The 23,993-nt window shown below is 37.6% G+C and overlaps 1 protein-coding gene across 2 annotated transcripts; it reads left to right on the forward strand.

The window, feature by feature from the left end:
- Window positions 1-265: 265 nt before the first annotated feature.
- Window positions 266-9,977, forward strand: LOC134527728 (endo-polygalacturonase-like). Of its 2 annotated transcripts, none has more exons than XM_063360645.1 (2): window positions 266-473; window positions 8,363-9,977. In XM_063360645.1, the coding sequence occupies exon 2, from the start codon at window positions 8,456-8,458 to the stop codon at window positions 9,662-9,664; it is 1,209 nt and encodes a 402-aa protein (XP_063216715.1). In that variant the 5' UTR covers window positions 266-473; window positions 8,363-8,455; the 3' UTR covers window positions 9,665-9,977. The 2 variants fall into 2 exon arrangements, with proteins under 2 accessions (XP_063216715.1, XP_063216716.1); XM_063360646.1 differs by lacking the exon at window positions 266-473 and adding an exon at window positions 6,157-6,239.
- The last annotated feature ends 14,016 nt before the right edge of the window (window positions 9,978-23,993 follow it).

Below are 23,993 nucleotides of genomic sequence, written 5' to 3' on the forward strand. Positions count from 1 at the left end.
ATCTACTCAGAAATTTACTTATTTAAAATCAATATGAAAGAGAATGATGTATGTGTGCTTGTGTGTGTGCGTGCGTGTGTACATTACACAATGTTTACAGATAAACAGCATTAGTAGATAAGGTAATCTTACGCGTTGACGACTGATTTAAAATATCATTTTGATGCCTGGTACGTGTGACACGTGGAAATATCATGACATTCCACTTACTGTTTTCATTGCACCACAAATGATTGATAAGCCAAAGAAATCGGATTGGCGACTCGTTCAGTGAAATCTTAAGTACACTGCAAACAAAAGCCCATTTTGAAACCTTTTTTGATTATCAACCTTTTAGATACACAATAGTTGTTTCTCGTGAACAAATATATCATTTGCAAAAGTGCTATATTTTTTATGATAATTGACTGTGCCTCTTCGCAAGCTGGTGTCAAACAGAGGTGTTTCACATTCGCAGTGTTGCCATCTCCGCAGTAAGTAAATTCGCAGAAAGCCTACGATTCATTAATTCTAATTCAGTCACAAACGTATCCTAAATTTCCCGCTCGCTCGTGCAACTTCACTGCTTGCACATATAAATTTGCAGTTGGTATGAAAAGAAAAACATTTTGTTACATTTAATACATTTTCATGATTTGACAGTCTAAATGTCGTTGACATAACATAACCTACCTCTCATCTTAGATCACTTACCCTCCCGAAGAAAAAAAAAATACCCACTGCATTTTTGCATGAATTTTATGTGTGTAACACATCTAATCTAACCTAATATAACTTAACTTAAAGTATACAAAAATATGAATTATTCAGGTACCTGACTTTGGATCAGTGAATAATATATTTCCCTACATTCACAGCTGCTACATAGTGAGTCAAGTATTCAGAATAATACAAATATTTACCACAAACTGAAAGATCACAGATGAATGTAAAAAAATTGAATTTAATCTTAAAATAAGTAACTGAAAGGTTTTTAATGTAATTAAATTTATACAACCATAACATTATAAGGGGAGCTGGTATACTTCAAACATTACTTTTTTAATGTATAGGATGAGCACAAATTATCAGTACACTTTCAAAAAAAATCAAAAAACTAAGCTGTGTGATGGATTTACCAGAAACGTTTTTCAGTCAATAAAGAACATCTGAAAGATTTTTTTTTTACAAGCTACTTGAGTTACGCTGCAAACATTGAGGCAGTATTCAAACTCATCCCACACTTTGTTCAATGTGTCAGTGGTGAGCCGTACGAACACTTTGTTTTTGACATAACTCCACAGAAAGAAATCGCATTGGGTTAAGTCTGGTGATCGCGGCGGCCATCTGCCCCACACCGCATCGTCAACACTTGCATGACCAAGCCATCTCCCACGGAGATGTGTGTTTAGGTGTTTCCTTACAGCCAAGTGGAAGAAAGGCGGTGTACCATGTTGTTGGAAGATGAAGTCGTTTGAATCTTCTCCCAATTGAGGCAGAAGCACAAGGTAAACATGTCAAGTAGGAATGACCTATGACCATTTTTTCAATGACATATAACAGAACATGTTCACTTTCAGAGAATCTCTCTCATGCTCGATGGTGACATGAGGATTTTCCATTCCCCAAAAACTGTATATTGTCGCTATTCACTTTGCCATTCGTCTGAAATGTGGCCTAGTCACTGAAATATACCACGTGGGTAAGTTATTGTCGTTGTCGATCCTCGCTAGCACCTCGGAGCAGAATGCGTAACGTGTACCGTAATCATTTTGTTTGAGTGCTGTAACCAACTGGAGTATGTTCGGTTTCATGAGCAAACGTTTGCGCAAGATTTTCGTTACCGTTGTTTGAGGCATCTACAGTTCACGACTTGCTCATCTAGTTGATTTTCGTGGGCTACGCAAAAATGATGCTCGAATGCGGTCCACATCTTCCTCGGGCTCAAAGGGCCGACCACAATTCTTGCCTTTGCAAATGCACCCTTTCTCTTCAGACGTTTTGTAGCAGGCATAAATGGATGACCGGCTTGGTGGTTTCACATTAAAATGTCTGCAAAATTCACAATGACCAACAGTTACTAACTCCCGTTTCCCTAACTGAAGCACGCACCAACTCCTCTGCGGTGCGGTAGGTGCCATTATCAACACTAGCTGCTTATAGTGGAGGTAACCTGCAACAAACTGATTCGAAACATTTACAAATAAAAAGTTTTCCGGTATTCTTTATTGGCTGAAAGAAGTTCAGGTAAATCATTCACACCGTTTAATTTTTATGATTATTGGAAAGTGTACTGATCATTTGTGCTCATCCTATAGTTTCAAATAATTTTTTTTGTAAATTATTAATTAATTTATTACTGGAAGATTTATACAGGACAACATTACGACTGTATATTGAAAGTTGTCAAATGACAAATTAAAAACTGTCACACAGATTTTATTTATATAATTATATCAAGTTAAAAAAATGTGCTAACTGAAATTTATTTTTTCCATACTTATTTTAATCCTGTTCTGTTCAAATAGTCAACATGTATCAGAGTTTAAAAATTAACCGAGTAATAAGTATTGCTTGCTTTCGTGATTAAATAATTATGTTGTAGTTTTCAAGTATCCAATGTTTTGCAAACCAAATACTAACATTTTAAGTTAATCATAAAGTAAAAATGACAAAATGTTATTTACAATAGGATTTTTTTAAATAAGAATAGTGTTACTGCAATATCATAGGAAGATTAAACATTACAACAAATTTATACAATAAATAACTTATATTAAAGCATAAACTTGATAAATTAAAATTATACCAGGCTATTTAAAAACATGCTACATATTAATCACACTATAGTTAACTGTAATGTACGTTAAATATACCTAACTGCGTGTATTGAAATCTCATTTGACTTAATGGAAATGTTTCATAAGAATAAACCTTGGGATTTACTTTTTTCTCACAATTTGTGTAGTTAAAACCTTAGTGTGAATAAAATAATGGAGTATATGCCCAGAGTGAAGAAGATATTCATAGAGTGGAAGGATATGCTTAACCAATGAGTTAATACTTTGAAATTTTGTTAAGTGAAGATAGTGCTGACTAAAATTGTGAAAATTTTTGATGTGAAAATATCTTCACATTTGGCATGAATACTGGGCACGATTCCGAAACTACAAGTGAGACCAAAACTGTTGACTTTGAAACGACTAGCACTCGAAGACCACGGGAGAGAGCACAAAAAAGATTAAAGCTATCAGTGAACCAGCCTATTTATTCCACCGGCTGCAAAATGTAGGGGAAGAAGGCATTAAGTCTGATAACAAAACGACGAGTCAGTGCATAATGCGTGGCCTTAGAGTGGGTGTAATTGTTTATTGCGTGGTTTGGGACAAATAAATTACTGTTAGGTATATAATACAGTACTTTCAACATATTTACTGCTATTTGGAGTTCTGTACTATGAATTTTGATAAATTGTGATGCAGTAAAGTAAAACATGTTAAAGTACATGAAAATGACTAAAACGCAAGAATAAATCCAATGGACACACTTGGAAATGTAGACATGTGAACACTGTTGGCACTACAGAATGAAGAAGAAACCTGAGTGAGAAAACACTGTGTGGGTATATAAATGTAGGCACTACAGATTTAAGAAGAAACCTGAGTGAGACACTTTGTGCGTACAAGGTTGGCACAATCGCCGTGAGATTTTTCATGAAATGAAAACGTTACGTTAGTAACCCAAAGTACTTCCTACCCAATTTTAACTCAAAAACATGTTCATGGTGTTTTAGTGATCAGATTACTTATCAGGACAATGTTACTCAACCTGCTTGTACATGATATATTAAGCAATTATTTCCAGTTATAAAATATACACCGTAGCTGAAACTGTTGATTTATTAATTTATGGCAGTATTACCCTATGGAATGGGTGTCTATTCTAAAGCTAAAGTCCCCCTGGTTAGTAAAACAACCCGCAGTTATATGAAGGCGATGTTGTTAGTTTGTTAAAACAGCTTGAAAGGAACTTGCTAGGAATGCCATCATGAAGTGAGTATTGTAATACAAGAATTTTAACACATCAGCAAGGAATTAGCTTGTAAATTAGGTAACTATAACAAAAACTTAATTATATATTGCTATCCAGATGGGAAACGGAGGTGAGCAAGGGCTAATGCATAATGGGAATTGGGGGAGGGAAAAAAAGGGGGGGAGCACTCTTCCTAAGTGAGAAAAAAATTAAAACACGTGGCGAGAAGCTGTAGTTTAGATAAAACTTGTTACTTATCCCCTCAAACTATTGTGTTCAAAAAAATTATTTTCTTTGACTACTGATTTGCTTTTCATTTTGTTATTGTTTATTACTGTATGGCACCACCAACACTTCTCCCCCATGAAATATGTTGAATTTCCCCCCCCCCCCTTACAACTCATCCCGGTTTTTAGCTGGATATGCCCTTAAAGGTGAGGGTCTTTCTTGTTTTACTTAAATGATCAACATGCCGTAGACTGCCACACGTCCACTCCCTAACTTCCATGTTAGGAGCATTATCATTATGCTTTATGCCACAAGAACACAATACAAGGCCTGGGAAAACGTACAATTATAGAGGCAATAATCCTATGTCTGGTGTGCTAGAAAAAAAAAATTTCAGCCCAAATGAGTTAAAATCACCTGTTACCCTGTACGAAACAAAAACAATCAATTATTAAAAAAATCTTCAATAAGTTCCTAACTTTAAAACTCCATTATTCACCTGTGTGCTACGTACTAAGTGTTTCTGGCTAGCCTTTCGGATTTTTTTTCAAATATTGATATTTTGCAGGATTTTAAATCTAATGAACTGATAAATTGGGTGTCTAGCATCAGGAAAAACCTGGAATTGTCAGGTAATTTTTAACTACTGGAATACTAAGGCGAGTTTCAAGAAAATATAAGTATTTTGTGGGAGTTTAAATGAAAAATAATGCTTATCCTACATTGCCTACCCATCAATTCCCTCATGGCATATTGTATTTTTAATTCAGTCTTTGTTCATGGCAATGCTGGAGTTGAGTGTGGGGGGGGGGGGGGGCGGCTGAATTGTATCCCCTTGGAAAGGGTACCTTTCAGTCTTATGGTGGCGGTAGTGTAACTGGGTAGGAACTGGAAAGGTACCCTTTCCGATTTCTTAAAATGTTACGGTTTTAATGCAAATATGCACTGGAAAGGTATCCCCTCGGAAAAGGTACCTTTCAGGATTTTCTGTACAATGACACAGGAGAAAATAAACCGGAAAGGTACCCTTTCCGATTTCTTAAAATGCATATTATTTTCTGCTTTAAAATCGCCTTGGAAACATATCCCAAAATGGTTTGCCGTCACCCGACCTATGTGAAAGGCCCGGGGGGTACCTGACGGGCGCTACGGGCGTCGGGATGCTGTTGTTGTCCGGAGGGGCGCCAGGCTAGCGGGCTGCTAGGCTGTTGATGTCTGGTCATGGGTACTGTCCCCGCGTGCCCCGCCAGGTACACGGCTTGAAATCTAACCTGAATTGTTTTCCCTTGGCTCTGAAGGCCGCTCGGCCGTGTGGAGGACGGGAGACTACGGAAATGATTATAACACAAGTTGTTGGGAATTACTGTTAATTTAAGAGCTTCACCGGGGGTCCGCGTGGGTACACGGTACTCTCTACACGTTCGCTCCGCGGTTCAGTCCCGCTACAAACACTCTCACCAACACATGGCAACGTCTAGCGGTTACACAGTTACACTTACAAAACGATCAAAAACAAAAAACACAACACTACGCGACACTGAGGTGATTACCGCGGCAGTCTCGCGGGACGTGGGTCAATGTTCGCTGGAGACGGCCAGCGCCGAAAGTTAACGGGTGCAGGGGGGGCTCGATGAGCGGGCTCCTAAGTTCGGAGTAACACTTACGTGATTGTGCAGCTGGCAGGCATATGCACGGCGTACTTAAATAAAAAGCTCTCGCTGGAGTCGGCCAGTACCGTAAGTTTCGTGATCCGATACGCAGCACGGTATCACAATGAAGACGGTCGGGATAGGCCCGGTTCCGCAAAATACGCGCCGAGTCGACGTGGGCAGCGGTGAATTAATAAAAGGATTTAGTTATGAAAGGATAGTGCAGAATTAAAATTATCAGTGAAACTAACTTGAATGCTGCCCACAGACACACGTCTGTTCCCGGCGCAGAGTGGTTGGAGACTGCCGAAAGATGGCCGCTTCGCAAGGGAGGCAACTTTCACCTCCTTTGTGAGTCGGCGTCAAAAACTTATAATAACCTAATTTGTTATACTATGTGTAAAAAACATGTTCCAGGTACTTGATTAAAACTTTGCACCTGGTAATTAGTTGCCTAAGGCTTAACAGTTGTTTTAAATGATTTAATAATTTAAAAAGTGGCACCAAGTTGGCGACTGTAAATTTAACTATAAATTGTCTCAATGTGCACTGTTTGGGTTTGAATTCCCTTAGTTTGGCTAGACTACTATCACAGGCCAATTAATCAAGGCCAGTAGTCACTGTGGCTAGTAACGAAGTTTGCTTTCTGTTCCGTGCGTGTCGTGCACGCACGGAGTCTCTATGACGCACTTGTTCACTGCTTGTGAATAATTAATTTTGTCTGAATGCCTCGTTTGGGACTTGGTTTCCATAGTCGAGCCCCCGGGGTTTCGTGTCCTGATGTTTAATTCAGCTAATTGAGGTCACACCCGGGGCGCTCGCTTGACTCATTCCGGCTGGGCTAGGGGTGCGCTCCGAAAACGGGATCCGGTACTGGTGGTGCGGAGCACGGGCTTAAAGGCCATGGTCGGTACGACGTCAGGTTGTGCTCACTCATAAAAGCCTGAAAGATATCCCCTCTGGAAACATATCCCAAAATGGCTGCCAGACAAGTAATATATCAATACAGGCCAGGTGAAAGAATGGCATGAAGTAAACACATCAGTAAAAAGACCTTATCTACAATTTTACATTTGATAAATGTTAATTTAATAGCTCCCTATAATGTTTAATAGCGGTTGGACACTCCTTACCAGTGCCACCTAGTATGAAACTGAGGAACTAGGTGCTTGTATCGATATATTACTATCTGGCAGCCATTTGAGATATGTTTCCAGAGGGGATAACTTTCAGGATTTTAAAGCAGAAAATAATATGCATTTTAAGAAATCGGAAAGGGTACCTTTCCAGTATATTTTCTGCTGTGTCATTGTACAGAAAATCCTGAAAAGTACCCTTTTCGAGGGGATACCTTTCCAGTAGGTACATATTTGCATTAAAACCGAAACATTTTCAGAAATTGGAAAGGGTACCTTTCCAGTTTCTACCCAGCTACACTACAGCCACCATAAGTCTGAAAGGTACCCTTTCCAAGGTAGTTTTTACGGCATGTAGGCCTGAATTCCCTTGTGATGGAGGCTCGGGGTGCGAAGAAAGAAACATCACAGTGTGCATCGTTTCCAGTTTTGCCACAACATTGAAGAATCTTTACGTATGTTGTGACTATGGCAGTATTAGGAAGTACAGACAAAATTGGTATTGGTTATTCTATATGAGAATATTACGTGTTTTCAGTAAGTGATAATTTTAAAAAAATGTGGGAAAAGTCATAGAATTCTGTTTGTTGGTTTTGCTGGTCAACCTGCACATGATTAAACATAAATTAAAATATTTTGAAAGAAAAAAACTAAAGTGTTTTTATTTCAATCTCATTCACTCAATTCTGTATTCTGTCTTCAAAAGTACCCATTCTTCTCAATAATTTAGTAAATGTCAAAATAATAATCAATACATTTTTGTGTAGTGACCACTACTGTGACTGTAGTGACCACTTTTTGTGTAGTGACCACAACAATGGTACAATCTGAATCTGTTTTAAGCAGGGATCCATAATAAATGCCGAATATGTATCAATACTTTACCGTGCAGAATAACACTATTGAATTGTATTAACTAATATAGGTAAAACTGCTATTAAAAAGATACTTTTAACTCATCATTTCAATAATTTAGTTTCTTAAACATTCAGCAGAAAGGAAGGAAGAATATTAGGAAAATACTACCGACTATAGACAACTTGGTACAGTGCAGTTACTTAAGCAAACATATAAATCTTATTATGGTTCATAAACTTACAAATATTTAATGTACTCTGTTATGTGATGTCAATGATATTTATGTACATTTCAGTAACTAATACTGAGCTTTAAAATGTATTTCATTTTAGGTGACAGTATTAATGTATTTTGTATTTGACATGTCATACAAACTATATACAGCCTTTGCTGTCTGTTCAAAGTATGCATATAAATATATCAAAGTGATTTTCCAGGTATAGTGTGTAATATTTATATGGATTTATGTTTGGTTGACAGGTTCCTTTACAGTGTGCGAACTGATTAATCATCACTGGATCAAAGAGTCGGCTGGGGCAACTTTGGCTTGACTCTGAAACAAGCAACACCAACATGCGTCACTCTCTGGTGGTCGTCCTCTCCTTGGCCATATTGCACATCGCAGTGGCCAAGGACTTGCGGTCGGTGTCGGAACCGAAGATTCCAGCCGCTTGCACTTCCCTAAAGGGGACGGGCAAAGAAGAGACTGCCGAGATCCAGAAGGCTCTCTCCTCCTGCGCCAAGGGCAAGGCCGTCCACCTGGCATCCGGCACCTTCATCTCGGGCCCGCTGACCATCCCCACCGAAGTGGGCCTGTGGGTCGACAGCGGAGCGGTGCTGAAGGCCAGCTCCAACCCCAAGGACTACGACAAGGGCGGGAACTCGTGCGGGACTCTGGATAGCAGCGGCGGTGCCTGCAAGCCGTTCATCACGATCAATGGTGCTAAGGGCAGCGGGATCTATGGCAAGGGCACCATCGACGGCCAGGGCGGGGTGAAGATGACCGGCAAGGGCGAGAGCTGGTGGGAGCTGGCGCACGAGGCGCAAGTCAAGAATAAGCGGCAGAACGTGCCGAGGCTGATACAGATAGTGAACTCTCAGGACATCACCTTGTACCTGATAACATTGAAGAACTCCCCCAATTTCCACGTCGCCAGCAAGAGCACCAACGGCTTCACGGCCTGGGGAGTCACCATCAACACGCCGGGCACTGCTCGCAACACGGACGGCATTGACCCTATGAGCTCGCAGAATGTCACCATCGCGCACTGCAGCATATCCACTGGGGACGACAATGTGGCCATCAAGGCGGGAGATGCGGCAACGAGACACGTCTCCATAACGAACAGCAACATCGGGACAGGACACGGCATGTCCATCGGCAGCGAGGTCAACGGCGGGGTCAGCGACGTGACTGTCACTGCGATGACGCTGGACGGCACCACCAACGGCCTGAGGATCAAGAGCGACAAGTCCCGTGGTGGTCTGGTGACAGGCGTCACCTACACCAACGTCTGCATGCGCAACGTGAAGAACCCCATTGTCCTCGACACTCAGTACAGTTCCAACAACGGCAACCACATACCCGTCTTCAAGGGCATCACTTTCAACACCATCAAGGTGTTAACTGCCGGAACCTTCACATTCGATGGCATCAGCGATTCAAATCCCGTGGAGGCAACACTCAACAACGTGCACATCAAAAAAGGCTCTACGTGGGTTACGAAACATGCGAAGATCAGCGGCAAGTACTCTGAAGATGCCAGTGGAAGCAGTTGCTAAGATGCGTGTCATGAAACTGTAATATATAATATAATTGCACTTAAGTCTAAAAAAATAATCCCATGAAATATATCGAAAAAACTTTTACAATTTCAATTATTTTGTGTGCATGAAAATTATTTTTGAAGTTTAAAGGTAGCTATGAAAAATGTTGAGTTTTGGTAAAATAGTAATTTACTTTAAAAGAAAAATATATTTTATCCGGATACAAATTAGTAAATATCAATAAATAATTAATTTAGAAGAAAAACTTAATTTTCAAGAATTATTTTCAAAAGATAAATTGCAATAAAGTCTTCTGTAAAAAAGCACATATTATTTGTCTTCTGTTTTATTTAATGGTTCAGTTTGGATTGCTCCCTTGTTCACTTTTGTCTGTTATTTTACAGTATTTTATGAAATTTAAAATAATTAAACTTGCGGGGCTATGGTGCTAGAGTGATCAAATTATTAACAATCATTGATGGTTATCTCCCGATTTTAAGAAAGCCTTGAAGTTTATTTAGTATACCCTTCATAATGCATCAAAAAACTATTTTACTAACAATATTTAATAACTTAGTGTTAAATTAATCATCCCTACTAATAAAATTCTAAAGTATGTTTGTCTGTTTGTCCCTCTTTCACTCAGCAACGGAGCAACGGATTGGCATGATATTTCGCATATAGATAGTTTATGGGCTGGAGAGTGACATAGACTACATATAATTACGAAATTTTATCCTTAAGAGAGTGAATAAGGGGTGAATTGAGTTTTATAATAGAAAATCATAGAAGGTAGGTCATAGACAGACAAACAGTGAGTTCTGTCATGTCCGCCACACGGTCATATAGTAAGATCTGGCAACTTCCGGTCCTCCTTGGCGAAACCTATCCATTTAGTGAAGCTCGCGGCTGCTAGCGAATTAAAAGCGCTAATAACGATTTAATTTAGAACTAAGTCAACAGATGTCGTTGCCTTGAATTTGTAACGCGTCATCATTTGGGACGTCTGTCACATCTTGGCTAGGGTTCACTTGCCTTCCCACAAAATGAAACTGAAGATTGGCGTTCCGGTTTTTCTGATGTGTAGCCTCAATGCACCGAGATTGTGCAATCAATGGGACTTTAAAATCAAAATTTCCAGTTTTCCAAGTGTATGTCCTCCAGACTTGAAACTCAGTAGTGATGTTCCTTATATTATGATGTGTTTAGCCCGGGCAAGCCGGGTACTTCAACTAGTAAGGTATAAAAACTTTTGTGAAATTTTTTATGTGCATACTGTCTTGATCTGCTAAGATTTTAATTAACAATTTTTCAAAAGTTGTCCTCTTTAACCTTATTTACAATTTCTAACATTATAAACAGTCATTTTTGTAATGTGTTGATTTGGTTTTGGTCAAAATGCTGATTTAATAAGCTAGTACTTTAAATAAATATATATGATATCTCCACGCAAACTGTTATAATAAGAATTTTTATCTATTATAATTCTGGACCTAGCGTATGTTTAAAACTATAACGAAATTAAGTGAAATATGGCAAGTCAAAGTGACTTAAATAACCAAAACTACATAAGTATTGCCAAGAAATACAGTCCAAATAATTGTTTCACAGTGAAATAAATCACAAAAACATAGTAAACAATGATTTTTAGTCGCAAAATAAATAATTTAACATGTTTTCTTTAATGAGGATAGAAAATAATTCTACTTTATTGTCATATTTCTCAAGATTATACATGTACCCCGGATGTGAAAGACACCATGTCACAAAATTAGGAAAGCAAGTTTTCTTTTTGTTTCAACTTAATCTTCAGGTTTCTTTGCTAACAGGAATTTCTCTATGCAACTTTTAACACATTATTCTTAGCATTGTTTGCTAGATGAAAGTACTACTTTCAAGATAACAGCAAATATTGTAATAGGATAATATGGGAAACAGACAAAAGAAATGCGAGACATGTTTTTCAGCGAACCTGGCGGCGTGGACTGAACCTACGCTTTGGAAACGGCGGTAAAAGGCATTGAAGTGTGTTTGGTGTAATAAGATTATGGTTCTATTTGCGAATAAATGAACTCATTATTATGTGAACAGTAATTCAGAATGGCCGGAAATATTTGTGCGGTGTTTGGCTGCAAAAATTACAACGTATATATAGTTAAGACACTTACTATAGTTTCATGCAAAAATATATATATATTTATTTCAGAATAATGCACTTTTACAAATAATTTAGACTTGTGTATACATTTATAATATTTTTCAACTGTGAAATTGTTTTTGTTATGTTTTCTATTGATATAGTAAATTATGTTAACAAGACATTTTGTATTTTTACATTGACTAGCTTCATATGGATAATTTTAATAATAAATATATGTCTGCTTGGAGAGCGATCAATGCCGAGATAAAAAATATAAAACATAAAAATAAAGATACACCTATATCAGTTCAATGCTTTGCAAATGTTTGTGAAAACGCTAGGCCCCAATGATCATGGTGTTGATTTGGATAATGTTTTACAACTGTTAAGTCACAAACAAAAAAATGGTACATCAATTTTTAAATGTATTGAAATAACAGTAAGTGATGTAAACAATGTTTTCTTTAGTTTAAGTAATTCTCGTTCTGAGGATTATTATGGTTCTAATTAAATTATTAGGCAATTGCATGATGTATGACTAGTTCCTGTCACTTTCTTAATTAATTGGTTGTTTCAGGAAGGAGATTATCCAAGTTGTTTAAAGATATCTTTAAATTCTATAGGATGGAACATGGAATTAATGTTATTATCTTCTTATTTAAATGGATGCAAATTTTCAAAATAAAAGATAAAACATTAGGCATATTGGGCCTTAAAAAGATAGAGTACCACAAGGATTAGTCCTTGGACCATTGTTTTTTTAATCTTCTTTAATGACTTACCTGATTATGCACAAAATGGGAAATGTATTTTATATGTTGTTTACACTACCTTTTTAAATAATGATAAATATCCAGATTTTTTTACATCTCACAATTTTACAAGCTTCTGATAAGTTTCATTACTGAGTTAAGATAAATAAGTTAGTTGTTAAACATGATAAAACAATATTTTTTTTCTTTAAAAACTTAACAATTAAATACTGTAAATTTTTTTGGTATTTATCTTGAGAGTAATTTAAATTGGAATTCTTACACAAATGTCCTAACAAACGTCTTTCGAAGGTAACCTATTTACTAAGAAAATTAAAATATTGTACAAATCAACAACTAGTAATTAATTCCTACTACGCTTCATTTCATACTCATCTTCTTTATGGAATTAGAGTATGGAGTAATTCAGCTGGAGCGTATGGCTTTTTCTATGGCAGTAAAAAGTAATCAAAAGTATGGTAGGAATTTCTGACAGAATGATGTAGAGAGCATTTCATAAATCTTAAGATACTCATGTCGTTACCTTGTATTTTTATTTTACATTGTTTATTGTTTATTAAAAGTAATTTAGCGACATATCTTAAGAAAAAGTGTGCATGATCACAATACTTAGAAATAAGAGATTTAATTTATGTTAATTGCAGACTATTATCCAAGACTCAGATGAATTTAAATAACTTAGGTGTAAAATTGTTGTAACAGGTTACAGTTAAGTGCTAGATATGTATCTTTTAATAAGTTAAGATGATCTTTGATACAGTGGTTTAAAACTTATGCATTGTATTCATTGGAAGAATGTAACCATTTAAATTTTAGTGACCTTATGTTTTTCTAAGTTATAATAATGTAATATTTTATTTGTATATATAAATGTTTCATGTACTTATATTGTAATGTGTTGACAATTTCTATTATACTTAACGAGTTTAATGACATTAAAGTTTATGTTTATGTTGCAACCTTAAGATGAAGTATCCAATTCATATAGTGGTTGAATGAATGAAGCTAGAAATGTGTTGAATTACATAAAATTGAAGCCAGCCAAGAAGAATGCTAATACATACATCTGAAATGTGTTGATTCTTTATATCATTGTGAAGAAATTTTTTTTAATTTTGTGTCACACCTGCCGGTAAAATTGTTTGGTTGCTGTAGGTACGTCGAATTTTAAGTTACAGCTAAAAAAATTGTAAGAATTAAATTTTTAAACTATCAAGTGTATTCTGTAATATTTCTAGAAGCAGATATTACAAATATTATGAATAATGCCCTTAAAGGATTATGTTATGTAGTTACTTCTGCATTTTGAAAGTATGTAATTATGAAAATAAGGTTTGGTATAATTCTGTTATATTGAAATGTGTTTCATTAAAGTACAACAACTGTATTTCAATTTTTGATATTCAATTTGATGTCCTGTGTATTCATCCTATAAAACCAATCTTAAAAGATATCTGATAACAGGAGATTATGCCCTAATATATCTTGATGACTAGTAATCCACAATTGAAAAAAAAATTATAGCACAAATAAATATATAAAATTTGTGTGTGGAGGTTGTATTTTTATTTCTACAATCCCAACTTGCATGCTATTAGTGTTCATATGGATATGAAGTTCTACATAAATGCTGACTAACCTCGCCCTCTTTAACATGCTCAACTAGTTTGAATCAAGTTAATTGTTGCATGATGACACAGTATTTCTCGTATTGAAAATGTTATTTATTATAAAGAAATTAATTTTGTTCCATATTGTAACTGGAATGCACATTTCATATATACCAGTGGAAGTAAGTAAATTAAAAAAATTTCAGTACAGCTACCTATTACATATGAGTGTCTGCATAACTAATATTGAAGGAATTCCCAAAATATTAAATGGAAGAAACCTGATATAACATGACATACATATTTATATACTAGACAAAGTCTAGTATTTACATGTCCACCAAGAATTTATTTCCTGTATATCAACTTTACTATATTATGTAGTGTGTCTAAATAGAAATACTTTCAACGGAGATGCACTGGTTGAGTGATAACACTCGCTTACCAAGGTGACTGGGAATTGATTCCCAGCACAGATATTTAACTAATTGGAAACATGGTGGACGTTTGCATTGCCTGGGGGTTTTATTGGGGCACTCCCATTTTATTCACCATTCTTCAGGCTGGTGGGAACAACAGGTCTTTCATTTGGGTACTTACATCTTGTCTGTTGTATGGAAACTAATATCGATTTACATTTTCATTTCCTAACATGAAAAGTACTGCCGTAAAATTAATATATGCTTATAATTAGGTATAAAATTTTGTAATTATTGTAAAGTGAGCCATTTCCCTTGTATACTGGCAAGCTATGCAGAGATCACCTTCAGATTAACTGAACTCAACCTAACCTAACAATATTAAAAACAGCAGTTCCAGAATCACACTGCTTTGATGGAGAATAAAACTTATCCGCTACAGCATCCATAGTGAACAAAAATGTGGCATGCCTTAGACTACTCTAGAATTAAGAAGGTTCTTGCTAATATACTACTGGTAGTAATTTATCTATTGCTAGACCATTTTTTAATGTTAATAATAACAATGTGTTAACACTTGCAGCTAGGTTTTGTCATAATTACACTTATCCTATACCTTAAGTCTGTTTTGTTAAATAGGGTGTCAACAGTTTTTGCCAATGACTATTGATGCTCAAAACACACTTCATATTTAACTATACAATTATGTATACAAAACTATAATAGTTATCAAAACTAATATTCTTTATTAATGTCTAGATCTTTCTTAAACAAACATGCAATGCTACACTTATAACCCCAGCCCAAAAAACATAACCTAACTCGGTGGTGACAACATAAGAACTTTTAATGATTTTAGTTTCTATGCACTTTTATAGCCTCCCGCTGTCTCCTTCTAATAATTCTCCCAATTTCAATATCACACTATCATCAAGTCTTCTAAACCTAATAAATAAATATATATATGTATGTATGTTTTCGGTTTAACTAAGGATTTTTATTTAAAATGCAGTCACATTTTCAGGTGAGAAGTTAATTTCATACATACAATTTACTTCCGTTACTAAAACTAGTTCTTGTTTCCTTAAAAATAAAACAGCTGGAAAACCAATTGATACTAACTACTACTTGTTCAGTTATTTTGATAGATTATATTTTGCACATAATTACATATCTATCTTTGACACATACCTTTAAATAAAGCCTGAGAACAGTTCTGTATGAATAATAGCCTTTAAATTTGTTTGAATTTCTAGTTTTGGTAAAAACAGCACTTAATTGTGTAAACATGTTGCCTTTAATATGCACGTAAAATTGAATTACGCGGGGCTTTCTTCAGTCCACGCCGCTAGAATGCGCTGCAGTCTGGTGTCTCGCGCTTCGCCAATGCTAATTGGCCTGAGTTTCCCATATTATCCTATTACAATATTTGATAACAGTTCGACATTTTAATTGTGCCAACTCTTGTTTCTTAAAAAAATAACACACTACGCATGAAAAAGACAAGAACGAAATTGTATTATAACTGGTATGAGCAACAAAAATAAAAAGGAAACTAAATTTAAAAATAAATGGTGTACAACAAAATGAATAACCAGGTACAGCGACAGAAAAGATAACATAAGACTACATGACATTTCAGGGCCTGGAATCTGTCTCTTTCTATTAGTTGGCAGACTTGTAAATCCAAGGTAGTATAAGTATATTACTGCCCTCCTAATAAAGAAAGCCTTAACTCCATTTTTTTCGATTTTTTTTTTTTTTTACATATTCTGAAGCTTTGGAACAAAATACACCTTTCTACGCTACAAAAACAGTGTCATAACGAATCTTTGCCGGTTTAAATCGCTAGTGAAAAATGCCATAAGTCCAAAAGTTAGGGCAAAACTAAGGAAGAAGGCCTTATGTTGACTATTTGAAGGAAGAAAGCCTTAAGTGCACCAGTCTTGGTACTTAAGGCTTTCTTTCTTACGGTTTTCAATAGTTGACAAAGGTGTACACAATGCCTTAGGTGCTTCTAAGTAAGTTAAAAGTTAGTCTCTTGTAATTTACACTTTAAATAAAGATTCGCCACATCATATTTTTGGAAAACATGTAATTGTTACTTGTAGAGACTCTTTTAGCCTCTGTGCTGCCATTTCTGTTCGGGAGAAATTATTTTAATATTTCTTTAGGACAGAGATGGCAGCACTGTGTGGAACACAAAATCTGCAGGCAATATTATGTGCCACTGCGTTGGTACATATGAATCTATGGAATGGCTATGTTGATTGTTACTTTCGTTGTCAACATTTAGTACTGTTTATTGTCATGTTTGTGGTTTATTTATCCATCAGATATACCCAAAGTGCAACAATGTAAGTCAAAATATTTAATTTAATTTATGTGAGGCATTTAATAACCATAATTCAGACCATAGCAAAGATAATTTGGTACTAGACTGTGAACAATGTACAGAATGGAAACACCACATTGACCAAAGTAACACAGCCAGAACTTTGTACAGAAAACATGGAGATGAAGGACCATGTGGGAACAAAGTTTATTTTACAGCTGATTTACAAAAAGTCATTATGTTACCAAGAATGGAAGGTTTCAAGTCTGCAGTGTTTACAAAGCGCATCATTGCATTCAATGAGAGTTTTGTTCCTGTTGGTGGCAAACAAAATCTTTGAAACCTCTAGCTGTCATATGGCATGAAGGCATATCTGGCAGAAAGAAAGAGGACATAGTTATTGCATTCAATGCTTTTTTCCTACACTGCAGAGACATGTACCACATGGTTTTATGGCTGGACAACTGCTCCGGACAGAATAATAATTGGTGCTTACTTACGTATCTTGTGCATATTATTGTCAATTCTGAGTATGTATCCACACACATAATTGAGTTGTATTTCTTTGAGCCAGGCCATACGTTTATGGCTGCTGATTCTTTCCACCACCAAGTAGAGCAATCCCTACACCGCCATGGTAAGGTGTATGACTTCAAGGATTTTCAAGACTCTGTTGCAAAGGCTAACTCTGGAAAAAATGAAGTCAAATATATGAGGTATGACAACTTTGCTGACTGGCCATCCTGTGTTTCACTTCACAAACTTAAGAAGGATGAAAACCGTCCTCTTTTAAGTGACATAGTCTACATCAAGGTAGAAAAAGGAAACAACAATCTACAATATAAGTCATGTTATGATGAATTTTCCCCAACAAGAAACCTTGACTTCATGACCAAGAAAGGCTTGTCCACTGCTTTGAAACCTCCAACATTCAAAACATCTGCAAGAGGTGTCTGCCCAGATAAAAAACAAGATATACTGAAAAAACTTGTACCACTCATGCCAGAGAGTCACAGACAATTTTGGAAAGACCTGCCTGTAAATAATGTTCCAGATCGGTGTATCTCTGACGATATGCAATGGATGAGAAATGTACATAACACAGTTAGTTCTTATACCATTACTTTTGACTTTATATCACATTGCAATGACTGTGCAGCATGATGTAATTAATAGTTTGTTTGCTGAAGTTTTTGCTAGAAATGATTGATAATAAACTCCAGTACTAGTTGTTAATATTGCATACATTTAAATTATTTTTATTTTATTTGTATTGTTAATGTAATTGTATTGTTGCTTACACATGTTCACAGTAAATTTAGATATATTTTTCGTTCTGTTAGTGAGACAATAAGTTTTGTTGGAGATAAGGTTTTCTTCCTTAAAAGTACATATATGTATAACCATTTTTTCTAGGTATGAACACCTTAACTCCATTTTTAATACATCCCGTATATAAAATATGTTAAAAAACCATATCATAATATTTTTACATACTTAGGATTACATATAAATGTAATAAATTGTGCAAATATAAATTAGTATGGTCTGGCCAAGAAACAATGTTCTTTTTGCTCTCCTGTAAAATTTGGATTATTGGAGTTAAGGCTTTCTTGCTTAGGAGGGCAGATTAGGTAGGCCATTCCCGCTTTCTGCATATTCACTGGCTACATGCGTGTGACGTACCATGGAGTAGCTGGAGCGGGCTGGTACATTCCCTGCCAGCGCAGCCGTACGCAGCGGAAAAATAAACTCTCATTGTAAAGAAACTAACCAATCAAACTACATAAAATTTTAAATTTTTTTTCTTTAAGGTACATAGCCTCCAATTGTCAAGTTTATAAAACTAAATTCAATATAATAAAGCAGCTAAAAAATAATGCATGACAAAGTTGGCTTAATGTTTGGCAAGTTGTTAAGTATAGTATTTACTATCGAAGGATGTTTATTTCCTAATGAAACGAGCATATGAAACAAGCAGTAAGGATAAAATATTAAATAGATGTTTATTGTTGTTGGCGGATATAGCTGTTTGCTCAGAATCGTCTTGTATGTTTTTATGTTTCAAGCATGCTCGCACATGCACAATGTAAATGGCTTTCAAAACTAGTGTCTCAAAAAATTCTCTTAGTTTTTAGAACATTTCCCTTATTAACTATGCTTAGTAGATCATCTCCTTGTTTGTATGTAGAGCTGTGTTTGTGTGTGTACCTATATGTACATATAGATATAATAATTAGATATTTGAGTCACTATATTAACGTTGCTTATGTCATACCACTTTCTATTAAATTTTATATGGAAGAAATTTAAATCCTACTAATATTATAAACGCGAAAGTTTGTAAGTATGGATGGATGGATGTTTGTTACTCTTTCACGTAAAAACTACTGAATGAATTTGAATAAAATTTGGCCTACAGCTAGCTTATAACCTGGATTAACACATAGACCCCATATTAATATGAAATTCCATCCCCAAGGGAGAGAAAAAGTGATAATTTCATTTTATAACAGAAAAAAATCATAGGTCATAGACATACAAATAGTGAGTGAGTGTCATTTCTCTATGTCTGACACACGATCATACACATAGTAAGGTCTGGCAAATTAATATTTTTCTCCTTGGTGAGACCAGTCCGCTTAGTGGAGCTCGCAGCGGCTAGCAAAATAAAAGGCACTAATAACAGTTTTGTTCTTAAATTCGTCAATAGATAGAGTTGCCCACCGCCAAGAAGGGAGGAAGACACAAGCCCCAACGCCACACCATGCCAGCGTTGAAGGTGCGGGGCCCGCCCCTCTCAACTCACGATAGCAGAAATGGCCACAGGTGAGCTCCAGCAACAGGGCGAGCAACCACCCGAAACGGTCCCCAGTATAACAGAACCAGACAAGCCAGAAGCAAAAACGAGTCTGACACCAACCTGACGAGGATAGGGCTACCAGGTGACACTCGCAAACACGACGTTCGGCATCCGAGTGTATGAGCCAGAAGAACCAAAATGGGGGGGGGGGGGGGGGGGGTTAGGCCCAAGCAAAACTGAAGTTGCCCGACGCGACTGTGGGACTAAGTAATGGAACGCAATGCCCCGATGGTGTCCACGCCACCAAGTCCTACGAACCATGACCCATGGACAACAGGGCAGCCACACCTCCGCCCCGTATCACAGAGCGCGAGTGGCGACCCTACCAGCTGCTGCCACCCCAGGCACCCCAGCTCTGTCCTGCTGCCAGTACTAGGGGTGCAACCACGCCGCGGGGTAACAATCGCGGGGTGAGACCGGGCTTCTCCAGGGGGGAGCGTTTGACGTCGTACCTCCTGCGGCGGTAAAGCCTGGTCCCCACCCCGACAGCATCAGATCCCACTGGCGGAATGTACCACTCGCGCGGTCAGCACATAAGAAGCTTTGCGACTTTCTCGCCGCCAGGCAGTAGATTACAGAATGCGGCCTAGGGCGGATGTTCCGTCCCACGGGAAAAGGAAAAAAAAAACGGCGTGTGCTGATTAAGATGACTACGACATTCGCGATTGTGCTCCACAGCACATGTTAATGGGACAGACGTTAATAGTGTGTGGGTGGTGAAGACCTGTGTGAAGTGTGTTAGCATCAGTGCTCCAGTGAATACAACAAACAACATACAATTCTCCGGGAGAAGGATTATTCTTATCCGGTAGGAACAGTGTACATGAATGGACTTTATTTTAAAACTCTGGTAAACCTGTAAAATTGTTTCGCTGCCCGAAGTTGAAAAATTAATAATCACCGTGAGTCCAGTGATTCATGCTGGGGCCGACGACCCACATATTCAATTTGTATCAAAACTGTGACGTCTAACCCACTGCCTCGCGGATCGGTATTGAATGATTGTGGTTGTGCCCGGCGCCAATCAGTGATTTTGGCACTGATACACGAGACTATCTCAGGGGGGATATTGGCCATGTGGCTGGAGGCAGTGGTACGTCGGCAGAGTCGACTTTTTGTGCCCTTACTGGCCGTCTCAGGAGTCACACACACAGTAATTAGTCACTACAGGAATGTTCAGAGAGTACAGAAATAAACTATGGAGTACACTCGTGGGGTTTATTTTACAAACCACTCTCGTGCTGCCCAGTAGCTGACCTGTCCGGTACATGAGAGAAGCTCGTCTGGCGAGTGTCGAGTTGCTGGCGAAGCCTCCACATTTCCCGGCACGTGCGTCCCTCCCGGAGGGCTGAGTTCTACTGCTGAGGCCGCGGGCTGCTCGCAGCTGCCCGGACCATTCCCGCGCGAATTCCGCGCGCCAAAACCGAAATACCGGACAGGCCAACTAGTTTGGCGTAATTGCACAGTGAACAATTTTGAGCAGACAAAACAAATCCTTCCATGGTTTTTAAAAGTATTACCGTAAATTGTTACCGAATTTATATCCATACATCGGCCAAGCTTTCCCCCATCCTGCATCGATAGCGCCCTCTCGTGTCTACCGATATATCGTTGCGGCGCGGGCTGGTCGGCGCACTGCACCGCACAAGTCGACACCACGGCAATGGGCAGTAATGGCCTAAGTGACCGGAGGGAGCCCCAACAGGTGTCATCGACTGACTAAGTCTTATGACATCAAAACCACATTGATCTGGTCATTGAAGAAACTGAAATTATTTATTTCATTGATATTTTCATTCCGGGGATGTTCTAAATTGTCTTTGATGGTATTTTTCTATCATTTGTAGTTTTAGTGCTTTTCCGACAATCGTGTTATTCCCAAAACGATTTTAAATGCTAATAATGAATATTTGGTTAAATTAAAGTAAATGATAACCGATATACATATATAATAATATCGAATACATTCACACTGTGAAAAAATTTGTTTTAAAGGCGCCGTGCCACAGAGATTACCCGGCGCAAGGAGACAGTCCATTAGTGTACGTTGTTGAATCGTGAAGGTGGTGATAATTTTATGTATTGTAACAGTGATCTGCGTAACATTTCATCATGTCATCAAATGAACAGAAAAGAAAGCGAGTGGTACTGTCAATCGACAGCAAAACAAAAATTATATAAAGATTTCAGAGTGGAGAAACGATTGCAAAACTTGCGACTGAGTTTGGAGTTGGTAAAACAACAGTGCGCGACATCATAAAAAATTGCGAAAAAATCCTTCAGTTTGCTTCACAGGCTGACACTTCAAGTGGGTTAAATAAACACAAGACGATGAAAGAATCCATATTTAGCCGCTTGGACACTTGTTTGTTTAAATGGTTTCAACAGAAAATGTCGGAGGGTGTACCACTAAGTGGCGTAATTTTATCACAGCAGATGCAAATTAAAAAAAAAAACTAGGCCTGACAGAAGAATTTAGTGCATCGCGAGGTTGGTTGGCAAGATTTAAAGATCGTCATGGAATAAGAGAATTGTCCTTGGAAGGTGAAAAACTTAGCGGCGATACCGAAGGGGCAACCGCATTTAAAAAGGAGTTCCAGCGGATTATTGACAGACACAACTTAGTTCCGGACCAAGTGTATAATGGAGACGAGACTGGTTTGAACTGAAAGTGCCTACCAAGTAAAACACTTGCAGCATCAGCAGAAAAGTCTGCAGCTGGCCACAAATCGTGTAAAGAGAGAATCACAATCATGTGTTGTGCTAATGCTAGTGGAGAAGATAAACTAAAATTAGTGTGTGCCGGGAAATCAAAACAGCCTCGATCATTTAAGAGCACGGAAATGAAATATTTTCCAGCTGATTACTATCACAATAAATTTACTTGGATGACTCGAGAAATTTTTAAACTGTGGTTCCATTCCAAATTCGTACCACATATTTCTGAATTTTTGAAGTCAAGAGGTTTGCCGGTCAAAGCAGTGCTTTTCTTAGATAATGCACCATCTCATCCTAATGAAAACGCGTTGAAATCAGCAGATGGAAACATTTTTGTGTCCTATTTGCCTCCAAATGTGACTGCGCTCATTCAGCCAATGGCTCAAGGTGTAATTGTAACATTAAAGAGACATTACCGACGAGAACTCTTAAACTTACTGCTGGAGGAAGATAGTGCATTGGTTCAGTTTAGGAAAAACATAAACTTAAAGGAAGCAATTCATCTTGTTGTTAAGGCGTGGGGAACGGTCTCGAAAGTAAACATACTCAGATCTTGGAGGAAGTTGTATTGTGACATTGAAGGTTCAGCTGATAACTTCCACGGCTTTGAAAAAGAAGACATTGAGACGGAAAACTTTGCTGAGTCGCTTCATTTGACTATAAAAAACAATGAGCAATTTGCTCATGTTTATGAAGAAAACATAGAGGAATTGCTACAAACTGACGTATTGCTTCCTGGGTATAAAATTAAAAGTGATGACGACATCGTCAGTTCGAACACATGCGCGCCCGCCGATGTCAGTTCAAGTGATGAGAGCGACGGGGAAGATTTGACTCCAGCAAAACGTGTGAATCTGCAAACTGCGTTAGAGTCAACAGAAACACTTTTACAGTTTATGGAACAGGAAGAAGATAGTGAGTTCTCAGATATTTTTACAACCCTTCAGTCCATCATGTATCACCTGTGATACAGTTTAAAAAAAAACTGTTTACTGAAAGCCTGTTACACTATCAGACCAGACTGCCAGACGGTCTGGAGGTATCGTAGTCGGTATACATGTCTGACAATGTGTATGCGTGTCGCCAGACCAAATACGTCTGGACAGACGGCCCGGCGGTCGGGTGTCACGAACTCCCGACCACCAGACACCCCCACCCTTGTCTAGTCTAGTCTTGCAGTGTGTAGTGCTGTCGCCCCAGACCACACGACCATTTTGCCAGGTGCCAAGTACGATCGCGACATTTCGCAACCAAGTAATGAAAATGAAAGAGATGTCGTGCAACAGCTTCTGGAACGCTACAAGGAGTTGTTCCGATGTTTGTGGGACATTAAATGTGAAGCTTACTCTAACAGATATAATCGTAATGAAGTATACAGCTCATTAATGGATTGAAAAAGGGCCTAACAAAACGTGGAGGGTGGCCAGAACCTGGCATGGAATGGAGTATATGTGTATGGAGCAGATCAGGTATGCAAGGTAAATGG

Source organism: Bacillus rossius, chromosome 1 (assembly GCF_032445375.1).
Source record: "Bacillus rossius redtenbacheri isolate Brsri chromosome 1, Brsri_v3, whole genome shotgun sequence".
Lineage (NCBI taxonomy): Eukaryota > Metazoa > Arthropoda > Insecta > Phasmatodea > Bacillidae > Bacillus > Bacillus rossius.

What these genes read in the sequence shown, in the direction of transcription:
- LOC134527728 (XM_063360645.1), top strand. Translation starts at nt 8,456, where the DNA reads ATGCGTCACTCTCTGGTGGTCGTCCTCTCCTTGGCCATATTGCACATC.